General features: G+C 38.7%; 1 protein-coding gene across 3 annotated transcripts in view; it reads right to left on the minus strand.

The window, feature by feature from the left end:
- LOC149264840 (uncharacterized) overlaps positions 1 to 20,518 on the minus strand; it is a 292,062-nt gene that overhangs the window by 60,238 nt on the left and 211,306 nt on the right. For 2 of the 3 annotated variants that reach the window (XM_089390547.1, XM_089390556.1), the window contains exon 6: positions 18,122 to 18,262. The exons of the other annotated variant lie outside the window; for it this stretch is intronic. In XM_089390547.1, coding sequence (XP_089246673.1) covers positions 18,122 to 18,262 — 141 coding nt within the window. The remainder of the gene's footprint in view (positions 1 to 18,121; positions 18,263 to 20,518) is intronic. 3 annotated transcript variants of the gene reach the window in all.

Here is a 20,518-nt window from a genome sequence, read left to right on the forward strand (position 1 = left end):
TTCGGAGTTTGGCATTTGCATTGGAGATTTTCAGTGACTTGAGCAGCCCATCTTCAAGCCCCTAGGCACTGACTGGTGCACCTCCTCTACTCTTACGGCTTTCATTGATCTAAGGTAAGCAAAATTTAATACTGGCATAAAATTTTAGTTATCGAAATTTAGCAACAAATTAGTTTGCATCTTTCACTGCATTACATTTTAGAAATATAAATACTTTCAGAAACTTTTGCATGCTATTTTCTGAATATTATTTCAGTGTTTTTTCAGTAATTTTCCGAGGTTTTAGATCAAATACATCAATAGATCAGAAAGAATTAAACTCGGAAATTTTATAAATTTAGCAGCATATTTAATTTACATTTTTATTGTTGTTTAATTACAGAAATAGAAGTTAGTTTCAATAACTTTTGCAAACAAATTTCTGAAAATTGTTTTACTGCTACTCAGTAGTTTATTTCTAAGTTTTTTAGATCAAATACATCAATAGATCAAAAAAGAATTAAACTCAGAAATTTTCTGAATTGTAATTATCAGTGTTATTTAAAATGTTCTACTTTTATACGTAGAAATTTCTTAATATTACATGGTTACTACACTGCTAGTTTAAAATATATTGCCAGTATTACCACTTGTTTTAAGAGCAGATTTCTAGATTGATATTTCATTGATGTAATCTGAGTTTAAGCACTTAATTTAATTTCTGAAGTTCATTTGTTTTTTCACATGCTTATGCAAGTAGGACTAATCTAGTTTTACTTATGCATCTAATGATCTTGATTGAGTATTTCATACAAATGAATTTTTGAATTTAAAGGTGTTTTATTCCAGCATTTTACATTTCAGTCCATTGTGCATTTCAATAATTATTTGTGCAGATTTTAGATTTTACATTTTACAGTGCTGGTATAAGTACCTGCTTTCACATTTAAATCAACACCTTTTTGAGACTTAAGTCAAGTAACATTTAAGACATTTTATAAATAATTTTAGGCCCTCATTTAACTAAAATTAACCAAGTCCCTGCATTTCACATAGTTTTAAATTTTCCATTTGCATATGAGGCAGTCGAGTCTTTTCAGCAGCAATTTCCCATCTTTTACTTGAACCTTATTTTTTTTACAAGATAGTTGACTCCACAAGGCATTGGTATCACTTTCTTCAAATCTTTTGAATCCTTAAAATCTTGCGCAATCTAAAACAAGTATTGGTTGCTTAGTGTCGGTTAAGTCAAAGTGGATTTTTTGAGGATATTAGTCCAAATTATGATTTCTTGGATTAATAAAAAAGGAGTTTTAAGAGAAATTCGAATTTTTCCTACAAATAAAAAAAAATAAAATCCAATCGATGGTGGAGATCAAGTTATTTCAATTGAAGATCGATGGATGAGATTATTTTGACGAGGACCAAGCCAAGTAACCATTATTTTCCACTTGCAGAGATTTTCTTCTCTCATTTCTTCCTCATTTCATCTTTGGATGATGTAACAATTATCTGATGTATTGAGCAAAGGCTCTACTGGAATTTCTTTGCACTTAATAAAAAGTCGTTGCGGTTCAATTCAAGGTGTCCTTCGATTGTTGATCTGTAGTACGTGCGGGATGTTTTATTGATATGATATGAACTATTGTAATATTGATTATTATTTCAATTGCCAGTAGTAGGAACGTCTATTGGTACAGGTATCTTGCCTTAGGTGTTGGGCTAGAGTAAGCACTCTAGGTCTAGCGAAGTCTAACAGGTATCTTCGGGCTTATACATCTATTGTGTGAATCAAACCCCTTTGGTCTAATAACCTATCATTTGAAGTGCATTAAGTTACAGGTTGCTCCAACCCTTGGCCTCCAAGTTCACAGAATGTGAGGGGATCACATCCTTGTTTGGCTCCAAGTCTTGATCTAACAAAAATCTTATGCACGAGGACTTTGCAAAAAATTTAAAAAATTATATATTTTCTCATTATCTTCACATTTATTTACTTGTGCCATAAGGTATATCATGTTAATGAGAGCAAATTTTATTTTGTAAATATTGCAAATATTTGTAAAATATTCTTCCATTAACCCTTGTATTTTAAACTAAACCATTTGTTTATTTGTGTATAGCTATTGAATTTTTTGGGGGTTTTGATGTTTTTTGTATATATTGGATTTTGGGCTCTCTATTTCTCAATTGTGCAGGTAATAGCTCAAGGATTTGAAGCAGAGATCAATTTTTGGGCCATTTGTTCAAGAAGACGAGGTTGATCTAGGCCCTAGAGGGTAAGATCTAACCCTTCCAAGTCACATTTGCTCAACGTCGAACCCTGAAGAGGAAGTAGCAGCCATTGGAGGAGGTTTTCATCAATTATTTGGAATTATTTCTCTTGTTGTAGGGATGTCGTAGCCCTTGAGGCCTAGTCGCAGGCCTTGTAAGGCCTTCTTCCCTTTGCAACGGGCCTTTGGGGCCTCTCCCTTGTGAGCCATAGCCCCTAAGGAAATTTCTTCCTTAGCCACAGCCCTTGCGAGGGCTTCTTATTGGCAGTCGCAGCCTCTAGGAGGCTTAACTCTCTTGGGCCACAACCCTTGTGGGCTCTTTTTTAGGTAGCCACGAGCCTTTGCGACCTTTCTTTGGCAGCGGAAGCCCTTTGTGGGCTTGAAACCCTAGGAAACATGCCTTAGGGGCCTTCTCGCCCTAGGTCGTAGCACTTATTGGGCATTTTTTGGCCTACCGCAAGCCTATTTGGCCTTGTTCCCTTTAGCCATAGTCATTTCTTGGCATATTTCTGAGTTTGTCACTTAGTTTAAGCATTAATCTTTGCGATTGCAGGCTCATGGAATGTCAGTCGGAGTTTCAAGATTGATTTCTAGATTAGTTTGCCATTGATTCATTGATTTTCCAAGCTAACATTTGGTGTTGCAGATGTTGAAATTTCTAAGTATTACCCGTTAGAAATTTTATCTATATTTCTGGTTTATTTCGCCTACTTGTTTAATTACTAACAAGTTATTTAACCATATAAACACTAAAATAAACAAAATCAATGTTGCACGAAGCGGGAGCGAAGCGGAAGCGCGGAAGCGGAAGCGGGAGCGCGGAAGCGGAAGCGGGAGCGCGGAAGCGTCATTTTCCAAAAATCTAGGAAGCGAAGCGTCCGCGGAAGCGTCTGCTATTTATATATATATATATATATATATATATATATATATATATATATTTTTTTGCATTTATACTCAAAACAAACATCCCAAATACCAAATTAATTGTAGAAGACATGAAAACATGCATATTTTTGCATAAATCAAGATAGATATGGCATCCATGATTCCATTGTAGTTACTAGTATGTACAACAATCATCTATATTCTAGCTATTACAAACATACATCAAATTTTTATAAATCAATTTCAAAAAATCAATAAAAATCAATATAAATAACAAAATTCTAGTTTACCACAAAATTCTAATATCAAAAATTTCAAAAATGTTTAAATGTTTTTGTTATTGATAACCACGACTTAACCTAAATTCAATGTAAACTGACATGAAATTAATTAATTAAAAAAACAAAAACCAAGCTAATGAAATTTAATGGAGATTAAATCAAAGCAAATGCATATGGGAAAAAGGGCGAATCGCTGGCGTGAGTGAGCTATGTGTAGGCTGTCTAGAATTGTGAATGAGGGGACTCGTGATGAGGTGGGTGGGAGCCCGTGAAGTGACCGGATCCCCTCCCTCCTTCCCTCCTCTTCCGCGTGCTCTCCCACCCCACCATAGTCTAGCAAGCCAACTGTTGCACGCGTCAATTGTGAACTCTACGTGGCCGTCTCTTATCACAATCAACTCCACTTCAGTATCTGTATACCGTAGAATTCAGGGAGTTTGTTCGCGGGATTTCGAGCTTTTCCGGCCCTGCTATCCCCACGCCTTCGAGAGCCCTCGCTGTTTTGACGCCCCCCTCCCAGAATTCTCTTGACCGTCGGCCGTCCACTGTCGTCGGACAATCATAATTGTCGTTCCCGTTTGTATTACTGGCGCCATAACGGAAATTGATTGCCTTCCCCTATCATTTGATGATCATATTCATCGTTACGTTAGCTGACGGAATTTTTTGTATTGCATTCACACACGTTGCCGTCGACGGTTTTTTTTTTTTGTGTTTCTACGCACAGGTAATTCGATCGACAGTCTCGGTCGTTGATTGACGTTGAAGCGTGGCGCTTCGGGCCCACGCTTCCTAAAATCCAGGAAGCGCTTTAAAAAATGCGAATCGCGCTTCAGAGTTTTTGGAATCGCGCTTCCTGGGGCGCTTCCGGAACGCTTCCGTACGGGCGCGATTCCGGCCTAGGATCCGGGGGGGGGCGCTTCCTGCAACGTTGAACACAATACAGTCTCAACCATCTATAGATCAACAGCTGAAAGAAATAGACAAACACACAAGTGACGCCATTATTTTTGGACAATTGTCCCCAGAAAAACCCAACTTGGGAAAACTGGTGCAGCGATTCCGAGGGTTATATTATTATGCAGTGTTTCTGAGTACACCGGGTACCAAACTGGCTCACCCAATAGAGAAAATAATATGGCAGTAATACCTCTCTATTCAGACGCAGATATTCGAAAAGTCTGCCCCATGAAACCCTCTCCAGCACAATCTAAAGCTCAGCGTCAGCCCTCCTAGCCTCCGCATCAACCCTCCTGGCCTCTACGTCACTCCTGCAGCCTCTGCATGGAATACGCAGACCCTTCTGACCTTTGTGCGGGCCCTTCTGGCCTCTATGCGGTATCTTCTGCCTTTGTGTGGCTCCCTCTAGCTCAGCGTCTGCCTCTCTGCCTCTGTGTTGGACTTCCGACACTATCTCTGCCTCTCTGCCTCGTACTCACTGCCCCTCACTGCAACTCTAATCACTGATTCAATTTCTCTTAGAAAACCTCGCTCTAGAAAATCGAATAATTGATCACTCTGGTGTATTCTCCAACTGACCCTCAAGCCTCCCCTTATACTTTTCCTGTTGGTCCTTCAACAGCCAAGATTACATCTCTAATCAACAGCGCAGATTAGATTTGGCTTTATCCATGTCCTTTAGAACCTTCTAACCCAGTTTTATATTAATACCTATTAATATTTTATTTTTCCTAAGTTTAGACTTGGAAACTCCATTAAAAATATTAATTATTTTAATATCTCCTTAACCGGGTAGAATCCTCCCAAACCATTTCTGGGTCTTGGAGATCTCATGTGCTTTAGCCTCTCCACCAATTTTCATGGCTAGAGCACATCCGATGTTAACCCAATCAACACTCCCTCTTAGCGAGGATTGTGCTCTAGTAACACTCCACACTGAGCATCACCCTGATTATACAGTACTAGTACCTGTGTTGATGCTAGGCCTCCCTGCCCAACATTCTCTGCACTGTTGCATCCTGTACTCCTTCCCATGGCTCTGCCACTACCACTGCTACATCCGTACAGCAGCTCCCTCTGCATCTGTGTTGCTACTGGTCCTTTCTTCCAACACTGCAACCCCCTCTCACCATGTTGCATTGTGCTACTGCTACTACACTGCAAATCAGTTACTGAGAAGTAAGTAACTGATCCACCCAACTACTGAACATAGTTTTAAAATTCGGCCGATTCGAAACGGAAACGGCCGAGTTGATCCGTTTCAATGCCCAGAATTGTGACTCGGTGGAGGAAACGGTTCGGGAGGCCAAGTCAGCAATGACTCGGCCAACTCGGCCGTTTCCGTATTGACATGGCCGAGTCATAACCTGCGGCCCGTAACCCCATCAAAACAGCGATTTGTCATTTTTTTAATCAAATTTTGAAGTGTTCGCTGATTGGTTTGGACTCCAGGTGTTTTCTAAATTAATTAAATGCTATTTGGGGTCCATTCCCCTCTCCTAGTATTGATATGCTATTCAAATTTCATGGTAATGTTAAATTCTTAAAGTAAAAGTGACATTCTCCTTAATCTTCATTTTCATCCTTTTACTTAAATTTTTAACATTACCATGAAATGATTTAAGATGTTTGAGAGTGGTTCCGGCCTCATTGGATTTCACATGGAGAAAGTAGAATTTTAGATTTCATTCAAAATCCAGCAGACTTATCAGTTTTTTAGGATTTCAGGATTGCAGGATTGCAATGTTTCCATTGAATTTTGTCATGTATTAAGGTATGGAACTCGTATATAATCAAGAGCACCAATCCCTCTATGTACCTTGATGTTAGTGACATTGGTTGTTGAACTCCTCTGGGATTCTCTCCCAAACCAGGAGCTTCTGAAAATGTCGCTCCCGCTCCCATTTTCGCTCACTCCCCACTTTTGCTCCCGCTCCCAAGTAACACTGAGCCAGATGATGTTGGCAACTCTAGCAGTAGCCAGTAGTACTGGTCACAGACTTTTGTTGTAGAGGCCATTTATAGCCTCCTTGGTTATGTGTTTTTGTTTTGATCTCTATATCATCATCGTGTATGTATTGGACAGTGCACTGAGTGCCATTTTGATATAATGGATATATTCATGAGCCTACTTTGATCATATGTTGTCGTCTATCTATATTCTAATGTTGTGTGTTTGGAAACATGAATGAAAATCTTTAAAATTATGTATTTTTATAAAAAATAAATATTTAATGTATTTTTTACAATGACCGAGTCATTGAAATCGAGCCGGTCGAGTCGATACCGAGTCGGAGTTGACCCTCGGCCGAGTCGGAGTTGGAGTCGGAGTTTTAGAACATTGCTACTGACATCCCTCTCGAGCTAAAAACACTCCCGATGTTGAAGCTCTCTTTGTCACTATCTCGTGCTCCCTCTGTTGCATCTGCGTTGCTGCAACAACTGCGTACCTCTAGCACCACTACAAACCTCTTTGTGCCATCCTGCACTGCTGCAAACTCCTTTGTGCCTCTCGCACTGCTGCAACCCCCTCTGCGTTGCATGGCACCTTTGCACTTCTAGCACTCTCTACTGCTTCATCCGCATCCATTTCTACCGACATCCATCATCCTGCTACTCTCACTTCAGGGCTCCCGTAGCCAGGTATAATCCAAGAGTTTGCGTGCCTCGAGGATCTTGCCCCTCATCGCCTGTAGTCTTCCTGACTACAACTCTATGTCTCCCCACCTCTTCTCTAGAGGTACATGAGCTCTCATGACACAATCGCCATCCTCCTCTACCTCCTTTTCCGCCTTCACTGGCGCTACCTTGGATTCAAGCGCCTCTCCCTTATTCTTCTTCCTCGACACTGGTTCGCATAATGCCCCAGTTCCCCACAGTTGAAGCACTTTATCTTGGAGAGGTCCTTTTTCTTCCTCTTCTCCTATTTCCCCACAGATGCCAGAGTTGCATCCTCTTCCTCCTTTATCTTGACCCGGGCTCCTTTGCTGCTACTTCTCGTCTTGGTCAGTTGCCTAATCTCTTCTTAGAAAGAGCTGCCCACAATTCTTCCCAATCTAGAAGATTCGCTCTGCCCAGAATACTTTGGACGAATGTCTCCCACTCCTCAGAGACTACGTTTAGAGCGGTCCTCACCATCAACACCTGATCCAGCGTGGCCCCTATGGAAGTCAGTTGGTCTCGGATCTCCTTCAACCTGCCAAGGAAGTGATCTATCTACTCCCCCTTCTGCATCTAGTATGACCGAAGCTGATTCTCTAGTAACATCTTCCTCGGCACGGAAGTGTGCTGATACAATGTCTTCAAGGTGTCCCACATTTCCTTTGCCATCTCCTTCTCGACAATATGCTGGACCACATGATCCTTGACCCCATCAAGGATTATGCATTTTGCCTTGGCCATCGCATCTTCATACCATTCATTTTCTGCTGGGTCAACTGGGATAGCCACGGTTCTCAAGGCGAAGGCCTTGATGCTATGTCCATCTAGAACGGATAGGATCCTGGCCTTCAAGATGACAAAGTTGGACGCCCTGTCCAACCTGTCCTAATCCCTCAGTCCATTCATGGCCATCAATTTGCTCTACTTTTCGAATCCTTCGAGTCTCTACTTCCCTTTGGAAGTTCTCTCTTCGACTCCCTCTGAGTCTCTACTTCCAGCCTGGAAGTTCTCTGCTAGACTCCCTCTGAATCTCGATTTCCCTCCTGGAAATCCTCCTGCCAACCAACAAATCACACCTCTCTGATCTCCTATGCTCCTACAACACTGATCTAGATTCCTTTGCTGGAAATCCGCCTAAGTAGCGACTCCCTTTACCTTGCTTTTGCCCCGTTAGGTACTGTTCTATCTCGGTAGCAACAACACCCCACCAGCTTCACTCCCCGCAATTTGCCCACAACTTCCTATGCCCAGCAACTGAAGGACTAAGCCTCTAGGCTCTGCGCAATCCCAACACTGGCTGAATTGCTCCACTAGCCAATTGCGTCAACCCTCCTGGTCTCTGCGTGGCTCTTTGTGAGCCTCTTCTACCCTCCTCAGCCTCTGCGCTAGCCTCTCTCTAGCTCGAACAGATGACATAGTCCCTCTGCGTCAACCCTTCTCTGTTGCTTTCTGCTAGGAATAGCTTCTGTCACTTGGAACAGTGGTTTCTGTTGCAAATGCTCTGATTCAGTTGGTGCCTTCAGCTCTCCTGTGATCTGCAACACTCTGATACCATGTTGAAATTTCCAAGTATTACCCATTAGAAATTTTATCTGTATTCTCTGGCTTATTTCGCCTGCTTGTTTAATTACTAAAAAGTTATTTAACCATACAAACACTGAAATAAACACAATACGGTCTTAACCATCTATAGATCAACAGCTGAAAGAAATAGACAAACACACAAGTGACACTGTTATTTTTGGACAATCGTCCCCGGAAAAACCCAACTTGGGAAAACCAGTGCAACAATTTTGAGGGTTATATTATTATGTAGTCTTTCTGAGTACAACTGGGTGCCAAACTGGCTCACCTGACAGAGAAAATAATCCAGCAGTAATACCTCTCTATTCGGAAGCAGATATTCAGAAAGTCTGCACCACGAAACCCTCTCTAGCACAATCTGAAGCTCAGTGTCAGCCCTCCTAGCCTCTGCATCAGCCTGAAACCCTATGTGTTAGCGCTCTGAGGCTCTGTGCAGCCTCTATGACCTTCTGCGTCACTCCTGCAGCGTTTGCGTGGATGACACAGACCCTTCTGGCCTCTGCATAGTCTCTTTTACCTCTGTGTGGCTCACTCTGGCTCAGCGTCTGCCTCTCTGCCTTTGTGATGGACTTCCAACACTATCTTTGCCTCATACTCACTGCCCCTCGCTGCAACTCTGATCACTGATTCAATTTCTCTTAGCAAACCCCACTCTAGAAAATCGAATGACTGATCACTCTGGTGTATTCTCCAACTGGCCCTCAAGCCTCCTCTTATACTTTTCTTGTTGGTCCTTCAACAACCGAGATTAAATCTCTAATCAACAGCTAAGATAGATTTGGCTTGATCCATGTCCTTTAGAACCTTCTAACCCAGTTTTATATTAATACCCATTAATATTTTATTTTTCCTAAGTTTAAAGTTAGGAACTCCATTAAAAATATTAATTATTTTAATATCTCCTTAACCAGGTAGAATCTGCCCAAACCATTTCTGGGTCTTGGAGATCTCATGTGCTTTAGCCTCACCACCAATTTTCATGGCTAGAGCACATTCGATGCTACCCCAAATCAACATCAGACTTGTCATTAAGGATTCAAGGGCTTGAGGTCTCATTAGTCCATCATTTAGCCCTAAAAGACCTAGTCGTACTCATTGAGGGGTTGATCTATCACTTGGTTTGAGATTTACAAATCTAGCATTGGTGTTACAAGTGTTTGGAACCATCTATGTGTAATTTGGAAGTCCATCAAACCATCTCAGAAGGCCTTAAGGTCAAGGGTCTGCTCTCTAACCTTATCATTTTCCTCATTGTTTTGGATCAGATCTGAAGTCTTCTCACAACCGTGTTAAATACCTTAATACACATCCTAATCAAACCCTAAAACACATTATCACAAACCTATAATCATCACACATTTAATCTCTGGGGATAAGAAGGATTTATGTCATTGTATTTATGGTGTTCTAAGTGATTTTGGAGGACTCCCATCTGGTTTATAAGGTCTGATATATAACTCTGATATAAGTCATAACAGCGATAAAAGGTACATCATAGGAGCTTCTAAATGTTGAGAAATCAAGGGGCAGCTTAATTAGGGTGATTTCTCTTACTTTGATAACTGCTTTTGATGTTCTTTTACTTAACTTGATCTACTTGTAGTTAGCTTCTTCTTATCTTAATTATTATAGAGTTATTTATCATCAAATAGCTATCAAACAATGATGATCAATGAGACGAGAGGACACAAAATGTAGGCTACTAGCCAAGGCCAAAATCTCTCCTCTTGAGAAGAAAATCCACAAGAATTCTTCTCTTCTTATAGAATCTTCAAATGACGAATTCCAAGACCTATGAACCAAGACCAAGACCCCTCCATGACCAAGTCAAACCTCCCTCTAATGAGCTTTTTTCACAAAGTCAACACTAGTTAAACTTGCTCCAATTCTTTTGATTTCGACTTCTCTTCTAAATCTTGACCTCTATGACAGGTCTGCAACTTTCTGCTTGCCTGCAATCTCTGCAGTTTCGCACGTGTAAGTATTTTAGGGCAGAATAATGAGTCTATCTCCTTCGCTTCAGTTAATTATTTTTCTTGGTAACTCGGCTTGCAGACTAATCTTCTTGACACCCGATTTTGGCCCCTTGATGTCACTGCAATTCTCAATCTTGTTGCAACAAAAAGTTTCCCTAGATTACTCGCATGTGTGAGATGAGTAGCCCAAAAAAAATCTTCTAAAACTTTGATCTATCTTTTCCTTCCTTCTCCTCTTCTTCGCTTTTCTTTTTGATCTCTTTCTTGTTTGCAATGTACTACTTGAATGATCTTCCAATGAGGTCGAACACCTTGTATATATATGCTTCATGTAGAGGTCGAATAACCCTTTCGTGAGGTCGACTTGTCACTTTGTAGGCTGCCTTGTTTGAATGCTAGGTTGACTTGTCTTGGAGGAAGTCTTATGACACTTTTGACTTACAATAATTTTTGTTGACATGATACAATATGCCCAATAGGGCCTTTCAATGACTCAATTGACTTCTTGACTCTATGACAAACCCTAGAAGCACTCAATGGGTGCTTGACCTACAAATAAATTGACCTTGAGCATGAAACCCATGCTACAAAAATAATAATAATATTTTTTCTTTCTTTTTACAGTATACAAGAATCAAGAGTACATTTCGTATTTATGAAGACTGGACCTAGTTACCTATTTTAACACTCCCTCTTAACTAGGGAGGTGTTCATAATACATACAAGGTACTTGGACATTCTCATACTGAAGAATTCTCATAGGAAGAGTCAGATTGGTAAGCCATCTCATAAGTTATTTATTTAGCTTATATCAGTGCATCTCATCATATCAACCAACATCGTCACGTAGCAAGGCCTTGACTAACAGCACTATCTCTCCACAAGATTACAACACAATGTTGGGAAGACCAATGATTTATAGACACCTTCATCATTGTCTCTCAATGCACATACCCCATCCGGATGTTCACAAGCTATGTCCTTCTATGACCATTCATATCTTGGATTAACACATCCTCAAGGAATTTCCTCTTCGACTACTCTTACCTATTGAATGCCCTACCTCATCCTCAAAGAGTATTGAAAACCAAATGCTTACCCAATCCTCTATTCTTTCTTCATAGTATGAAGAAAAGAATGATGTCTCTATCTCTCCCTCTCAACTAGGGAGGATCTACTCATTCCTATAAAAGGAATATATCCAAGCTCCTCTTAACTAGGGATTTGTTACCAACAACAGCTATCTGCTCTTCGATGGAGATCATGGTACTATCAAATGCTTGTAGGGCTCCTCCTTTCAGCATCATGTCATGAACTTCAACTTTTTCATCATGGATCCTTCTTCTTCTAGAACTTCTTTGTAGGGCATCAGCCATCTTCTCCATCACTTCCCTTCAACGAAACATAATGCTGAACCAATAGACATGTCATCCTATTCTTCATCGGGGAGTAACCTTCTAGTCTACGTTTAGCTATCCTTCATACAACTACCACTTCCAAGTCATGTTTTTTTCACATCTTCCATCCAATTTCATGAATACTAGTTGTAGGTGACTTGTACAACCCCCCTTCTGTAGCCCTGTTTCAATCCAACCAGATGTTTTCTCAAAAATAAAAAATGAACATCAAATCAACATTACCTTTTTATGATGGCTTCCGTCATGACATCAACGTCTAGCAACATCAACATTTTGTGTATGTATGAATCCATCTCCAAGACATACATTACCAAGGTTTTCCTTTTCCAACATACATATCAGGGTCTTCATACATTCTCCTTGAGATGTCATAGCTAATCCTTCTTGTTATCATATGTTGATTACTTATCTTATCTTACGTGATTATAGATACATCAAACTCTTCTTTCACCTTCTTCGCATATGGCTTCCTCAGAATCTTCTATACATAGTTCCTTCATCATAGGGACCATAGTTGCCAACCACCTCATATTCTCCATGAGGTCATATCATGTTGACTTCATCAACATGTAGAAGAGTTCAAGGTACATTGTTTTCATACCTTCATGTATCATTCATAAGGAAGAACCCCTTTCCTTTCATCATGCTCATTAGACAGATCATTTTAACCATTTCATCTGCACCTATGTGATGACATGACTATCTATCTATTATCAGATATATACATATCTTTTCCTTCAAGTGGTCATTTATACTTCCTTTGGAAGCTTCTTTTTCATACTTGAAAATGCTTCAATAAACTTGACATGTGGCACTTTTCTGTCACCATACCATCATTCTTCTAACCAATGGATCCCACAGAAGGTGGAATATAGACTAAATACGAGACGCTTCTTATCAATAGAGGTGAATCCTCTAACAAAAATTCCAATGGATGATCTTGATGATCCTCATTCTGCAAATGCTTCTCTCTAATGACGATTATGTATGATGATCTATCTTTCAATCTTGCTAGATGACTTGATTTAACCATCCAAACTAATGCTTCAACTATCCTTACATGCTTCTCATGATGAACCCATGAGCTACTTTCTTTCTATCATGTATGATGACTTCTTCAACCACATATACTTCTACTTCGGCTATTCTTCCATGCCTCTATGATGATGTCATCTCAATTTCTGCTATAATGCATCCTATCATACTTGTGATGCTTTCCATCATGACTTTTTTCTTCTCTAAACTGAAAAGAACTAAGGGTAGGAGGTTATCTCAGTCATAATAAAGTTCTTTCACTTCCTCCTTTGTTTTCTTCTTTTCAGATTCTACTTCTTTGGTGACTTGGGCTTCATTCCTTTCCATTCTCTTTTTGTTGTCCTTTTTGAGTTTAGGACAATTCCTTTTGAAATGCCCATATTCATTACATTCATAGCATTGGATCTTTGACATGTTGATCTTCTTTTGAAATCTTTTTCGAGACTTCCAATTCTTCTTTTCCATAGACGCAAATGCTTGAGTTTGTTCACTTGATCCAACGTCATTCTTTGCCTTCAATCTGGTCTTTTTAATATTGTGTAATGACCGTAGATCATTGAATGAGGTAGTTTCCTTCTTTCCATAGATACTTGATACAAAGTTTCCCATTCATCAAGTAGTGCATTGAGCACAATGGTGGTTATTTCATGATCAGACATTAGTTCTCCCAGTTCTTGTAGTTGATCTCTTATATGAGATACCCTCATAAGGAATGAGGCTACCCCTTCTTCCTTTGATGCCTTCATCTTATATAGTTTGGTTCTTAACGATATAATTTCTCCGACAATACTTACAGAGAACAATTCTACTAGCTTTTCATAGATCTCTTTCGATGTCTTCAATTTTGCCACATAAGGGATGAGAGAATCCTTGATTGACTCTATAAGGATTCTTTGAGCCCTTATATCTCCTTTCATGTAATTAGTGCTTGAGATTTCTCTTGAGAAAATTTGGTGATTGATCCCGTGACATATTCACTAACTTCATTCTCTATGAGGATCAAATCTATTCTCTTCTTCCATGCAAAGTAATTCAATGACCCAAAGAGTTTGTTGTTCTCCTTGGAGAAAGTAGTCATTGTAGATTAAGACATAAAATATAGAATACTTACTTGTCAAGTGAAGATGCTCCTTTGATGATGATATCTTCAACTTGATGCCTTCTTGATGATGATTGCTTCCTTGATGACCTTGTTTCTTCAAGTATGCTTAAGATGTAATCCTTTATTCAATGAGAGGGAGATCACTTTGATTTCTTTGATGATGATGGAAATGCTTCTTCTTCCTTCCTTTGGATGATAATCTAGAATGTGGAGGCTTCCCAAGGTGCTTCAAACGTAGAGTCCTTCTCTCTTTGTGTAGAGGTAGAGTCCTTTAGGTCTTCTTCTTCTTCAAAGTGGTGTTCCTTATAGATGATGTGATCCATGTGATGAGATGAATGTTCCTCCTTAATGCTTCTTCGTTCTTCTTGATGATATCCTTGTGCTTGCCCCTTATGTATTCATCTTCAAATGTATGATCTTCAAGCTACCTCTTCTTCTTCTTCTTGTCACCTTTGCTCTGATACCATGTTGAGAAATCAAGGGGTAGCTTAATTAGGGTGATTTATCTTACTTTGATAATTGTTTGTGATGTTCTTTTACTTAACTTGATCTACTTGTAGTTAGCTTCTTCATATCTTGATTATTATAGTGTTCTTTATCATCAAACCGAGATCAAACAATGAAGATCAATGAGATAATAGGACACAAAATGTAGGCTGCTAGCCAAGGCCAAAACCTCTCCTCTTGAGAGGAAAACCCACAAGAATTCTTCTCTTGTTATAGAATCTTCAAATGACAAATTCCAAGACCTATGACCCAACACCAAGACCCCTCCAAGACCAAGTCAAACCTCCTTCTAATGATCTTTCCTTCACAAAGTCAACACTAGTGAAACTTGCTCCAATTCTTCTGATTTCGACTTCTCTTCTAAATCTCGGCCTCTATGAGAGGTCTGCAACTTTTGGCCTACCTACAATCTCTACAGTTTCGCACATGTGAGTAGTTTAGGGCAGATTTATGAGTCTTCTCTCCTTCGCTTGGGTTAATTCTTTTTCCTTTGTAACTCAGCTTGCAAACTGATGTTCTTGACATCTGATTTGGCTCCTTGATGTGACCGCAATTCTCGATCTTGATGCAATGGAAAGTTGCCCTAGATTCCTCGCACGTGTGAGATGAGTAGCCAAAAAAAATCTTCTAAAACTTCGATCTATCTTTTCTTTCCATCCCCTCTTCTTCGCTTTTCTTCTTGATCTCTTTCTTATTCTACAATGAACTACTTGAATGATCTTCCAATGAGGTCAAACACCTTATATATGCTTCATGTGGAGGTCGAATAGCCCTTTCACGAGGCTGACTTGTCACTTTGTAGGCAAACTTGTTTGACTACTAGGCCGACTTATCTTGGAGGGAGTCTTATGACACTTTTGACTCAGAACAATATTTTTTGACATGATACAATATGCCCAATAGGGTCTTTCAATTACTCAATGGCTTCTTGACTCTATGACAAACCTTAGAAGCACTCAATGGGTATTTGACCTACAAATAAATTGACCTTGAGCATGAAACCCATGCTACAAAAATAATAATAATAATTTTTCTTTCTTTTTACAATATACAAGAATCAAGAGTACATTTAATATTTATGAAGACCAAACCTAGTTACCTATTTCAACACTAAATTCATAGGAACTCATATAAAGGCTTTGAAGCATCATTTCTCTTATCTTAAGCTATTGACAAAGTGATTTAAGTGGGCTTCTCTAAGTATTCTTTTTCATCTTGTGGTTAGGCTAATCATTACGGAAATATATTGAGGGAAAGTAATTGTTGTCTTGTAGGTCACTGCTTGCATTTCCCATATCTTGCATTGCATCATTGACATAGTTTTGCTTTTGTCTCCATTTGCATCCCAAGATTGCATATAAGTGTTGTCTAATGTCTAAAGAAATTCTGCCCTAAAAATCAACCTCATTGTTATGAAGTGAATCTAATTGCATACCTTTGATGTAAGAAGCTTGAATGATTGCCAATGCTAATAAGTTCTCTTGGTATCGCATAAGTGTATCTTGCTATTTTTCTTTTGTTACCATTTAAGAGTATTTGAGCATTTTTCTTGTTTAAAGAGCACAATTTCAAAGTAGTCGATTGTGCCTAATTGCTAAAGTGACATCAGATTTCCCTCACTCCTTATTGTCGTCATTTAAAGAGCATTGAGATTGCTAATAGATAAGATCACTTTATAATATCTTGTGAGCATCATATTTTAAGCAAATATCATCATCATCTTTGGAGCATTAAGGTGCGACTTCAATTATAATCAATAGTGTGGCCTTAAGGTTGACTTCACTCAAATCTTATAATTGAATAATCCCTACTGGAAGTTACCAATTGTGTTTAGAAGCCTTCTTGTCTCAATTTTGGCATTGTTCATTGTCTCCTTTGGTTTCTAACTTGCACATCAAGTTGTGAAGGATCCATTGATAGATTTTTGCTCCTTGCTATCCATTGTCATTAGATATTGATTTAGAGCACTTGTCTTATTGGGATGATTAGTTCATTGGATAAATCCTGAAATGTTTATTGTGAAGCGCTTTGATTGGCAAATCAAGTTGTTTATTGGCACATTGCTTTAGTTGAGATTGTTCCTATAATTTCTCTCTAAGTACTTCATTTACGCTCTTGTGTTGAACATCATAAGCATTGAATCTTAAGTAATTTAACTTGAAGTACTTAAAAGTCATTTAATAATCTCACTTAAAGTCATCAATCATATCTTGCATATCATTCTAGGATTAGAAGTGCATATTTAAAATTTACCTCCAAGCATAAGCTTGGTTGTAAGAAGATAGGACAAACCTTTCTCATCTAACTTGCAAAGTCTAGACATCAATTGTGGTTAACAGAGGTGACCTTGCAGTTCTCTTGTGGACAACCCTTTGTAGGAACAGAGGCACTTGGGTGGTTAGAACCTCATGGGAGGTATCGGTAATGAGGCCATAGCCTCCTTCTTGTGGGCTTCTCTCTACAACCTATATTTGAGACTAACTTCAAAAGAGTTGAGAGAAAAGATCCACCTAGAGAGGGCATTTAATTAAAACCTACCAAGAATTTGCATTTCACTTAGATCTAGGGCTTGCACTTCATTTAGGATAGATTTGCATACCTGCAGCAACTATTCATCTGGTAACTTGCAATCTAAATCTAATTTGAGCAAGTAAATAATCCTAAGGCACTGGTCTCTAACTTTAAAATCTTGGAAAATCTAATAAAGTTGCACTAAATAATTAAACTTGCCAATTATCTTTAACCAAGTTGCTAGGCCATTCAGTTGTGTCTCCTTAGGCTTGCCGGTTCCCAGCAGGCTGTCCATCATCTCATTCCATAGGGACTACCCCTCCTTAACCTGCAATTAGAGAGACAGCTTAAACGGAGAGGGCAGGGACCAGAGTGACAGCCCCTACCCTGAGTGTTGTCACATTCTCGTGTACAATTTGGGCAACAACAGGTATAAATAAGGATAAGTGATTCACCCATATAGGGCACTGCATTCTAGCTGACAGGTTTCTGTTTCAAATTTTCACTCTATCGACTGATATTATGGTGCTACAAAATTCTATCAGATATAGTGATTATGTTAACATATTGTAACTTATTTTCTTGCTATAGTTGAAAATCATATTTTTACACAGCTAGCAGAAAACATATACCTCTCAAATGGTAATTACTCTTTTAAACATTTAAAAGAAAGTAGTAAAGCCACAGCATGCTGCTCCAAGTAGCAGGAAAAAACTAAAAAAATCTGACCGTAATCATAAAATAAAAGCTCTTCTAGCAATTAAAAGAAAACTACAGCAGAAAAGAGAACACCTGCTATGATGAAATGGAAATACACCACTACAGAATACTATATTTTGTCAACCATAAATTGAAGAACATTATATGTATAAAACTTCTGAAATCCTTTCAAGGTACCAGATCCTCGTTAATCTAATAAACACATGAATATTGAATATCAGCAAACCTTGCCATCAAGGGCCGGACAGACAGCTTTCTCATAGTTATCATGCACATCATCACATCTACAACACTGTGTCTTCCAAAGTGACCCATGAAGCTCCACCACATCTTTGCTTCCAGCTTTCCAGTGCAATCCATCAATATTCTGCAGGAAATAATCTTATAAACTGCATGTGCTATGCAGAAAAACAATGTAGAGACCCTAACCAATTTTTAATTTCACTTGACAAGAATGGTATTGTTGATTAATGTTCATGAGGCCCGGTCAAGTTTATCATGACATGGAATGGATTGCATGGCATTGCCTGCTACTATAAACATAAACGGTAAGACAAAAGACAATAAAGAAAAAATTACAAGTGAAGAAAAAGGAATAAAAAATGCATCACAAGAGAATGAAATTTTTACTATACTTCAATCCTCATGGTTAAACCATTCACATCCAGTATACAAGTGCCTACTATTACATGTGTTCCCATCCATTGTTCCTGTGTACTTTATGCAAAAAGCCTAGGCATAAATTGTCATCTAAGCATGACCCAGCCTATCCATTCCACTGCTAAACTGATATGATTTAGTCCTGATATGAAAGGGCTGTTTCTTTTTCAAAGGCATGTCAACAGAATTTGTATCTTACAATCTTATGTCGGGCATAGGTTGTTTCTAAATTTCTCTATGAATTCACACTCCTTTATCCTCAATTTGTGCAACAAGCGCTTCATCTGGGTCTAACTTGCAACCCTGTACCTTTGCTGTTCTACCTTAATTCACAAGAGCACAGTCTGCCTTAAACCTTGCTTCTATTCATTTCCTTCCTCTTTGTACCCAAGGAAGAGGGTGCATTCTATCCCCAGTTACTCGTTATAACAGGTTGTTCCCCATTCTTTTGCTTCATGTCCAACATGAATCTCTTCCACCCATCAAGACAAACAGATATTATGAATGTTACAATTATAAGAATTCTAACACCAAGCCCAATGGGAACTTAAGCTGGACAGGTCACTTGACAATTAAAAGAAGTCAATCGGATTACCACCTCGTTTCAAAAGCCATTTCCCACAAGGGTAGGGTCTGCCTTTTCTTCACCATGGAAGATGCAAACTAATGGGATTTCACTATTTGAGTATTCACACTCCAAGACTAGAGTTCAAGCTTAATAAAGTTAATTTATGTTAAGTGACTTAATAAAATCTCATTAGTTATACTAATAAAGTGTCCTTGAGATTAAACGGTGATAGTTAGTTAAAGTAGCTAACACCACTATCTAATATATGGAATATCAGGTGATCTACATCATTGTACCAATTGACTCAATTCATTATAAAATATTACATTACATGTCTCCTATGTTGATATGAACACAATACCAGCAAGGCTAGAAAATACTCACACACAAGACATAGTAAGAAAGCAAGTATGAGAAGACGATTGCTGGAACTCTACACATTGAACACCCATTTGTATTCCTATACAGATAGTGAAAAATGGTAGGAACAGTGATCAAAGTTGACCAAGTCTCCAATGAAATGCAATAAAGTGGATGAGTGATCAATACAGACTAAATCACCCAAAAGAGATAAGCATAAAAGGCACAGAATATTAAAATAGAAAATAGAAAATTACAAATATAATACATGTTTACTAGATCTGTCTCATCAATTCCTCACTTTCAAGAGGAAATTGTTGCTTGTTTCTGTTGAATATGAGAAAAGTATTGCTCAACTGCTGACAGGGACAGCCACTTGGTTTGAGTGGGTAAAGTGCCTTTGCAGCCCACCAAGGAAGTGGTGATTTGACGCCACCGAGTGGGTATGGTACAGACATTAAGAAGAATAACTTCAGGAACAGTACACTAAAAATCTGGATTTGTGGCCTCTGTATGTGTAATGGGAATAGATTCTTCCAAATGAGGTGGCTCATACAATTTCTATTGGCTGACTTTCACCACATCATGGATACCAAGATGAGGTAGGAGGTCTAATTCAAAGGCATTAGAATCCATTTGTTGTATAATGGTGTAAGGACTCTACGAAATGGGCGTGAGACTCTTATGTTGCTTATTTTTTAACTGCTACTTATCCAAAAGCAGTTAAATTTGTTGAAATTTATAGCTTGGACAAATGTCATCCACATTGGCTTGGTGTCTAGCATGTGGGAGAATGTCCAAAAGTTGTCTCTAAAACATTAACTTTATTTGCTAAAGTTGAAGTGACTTTTGTGCATTATTAAAGAATAAAGTGACTTAAGTGATTTAAGTTGTGATAATGAGAGATTATATCACAACCGTAGATCTTATTGGATGATGATTTAGTCTGACCCATTAGATCTTAGGTTTAAGTTACAACCATTATAATGAGACATAAAAGGAGATTATAGGGAAAAGGCACCATTATTATTACTA

The sequence above is a fragment of the Pinus tabuliformis genome, chromosome 6 (assembly GCF_031772625.1).
Source record: "Pinus tabuliformis cultivar Carrire ecotype Pingquan chromosome 6, CPIR1, whole genome shotgun sequence".
In the NCBI taxonomy this organism is placed as follows: Eukaryota; Viridiplantae; Streptophyta; class Pinopsida; order Pinales; family Pinaceae; genus Pinus; species Pinus tabuliformis.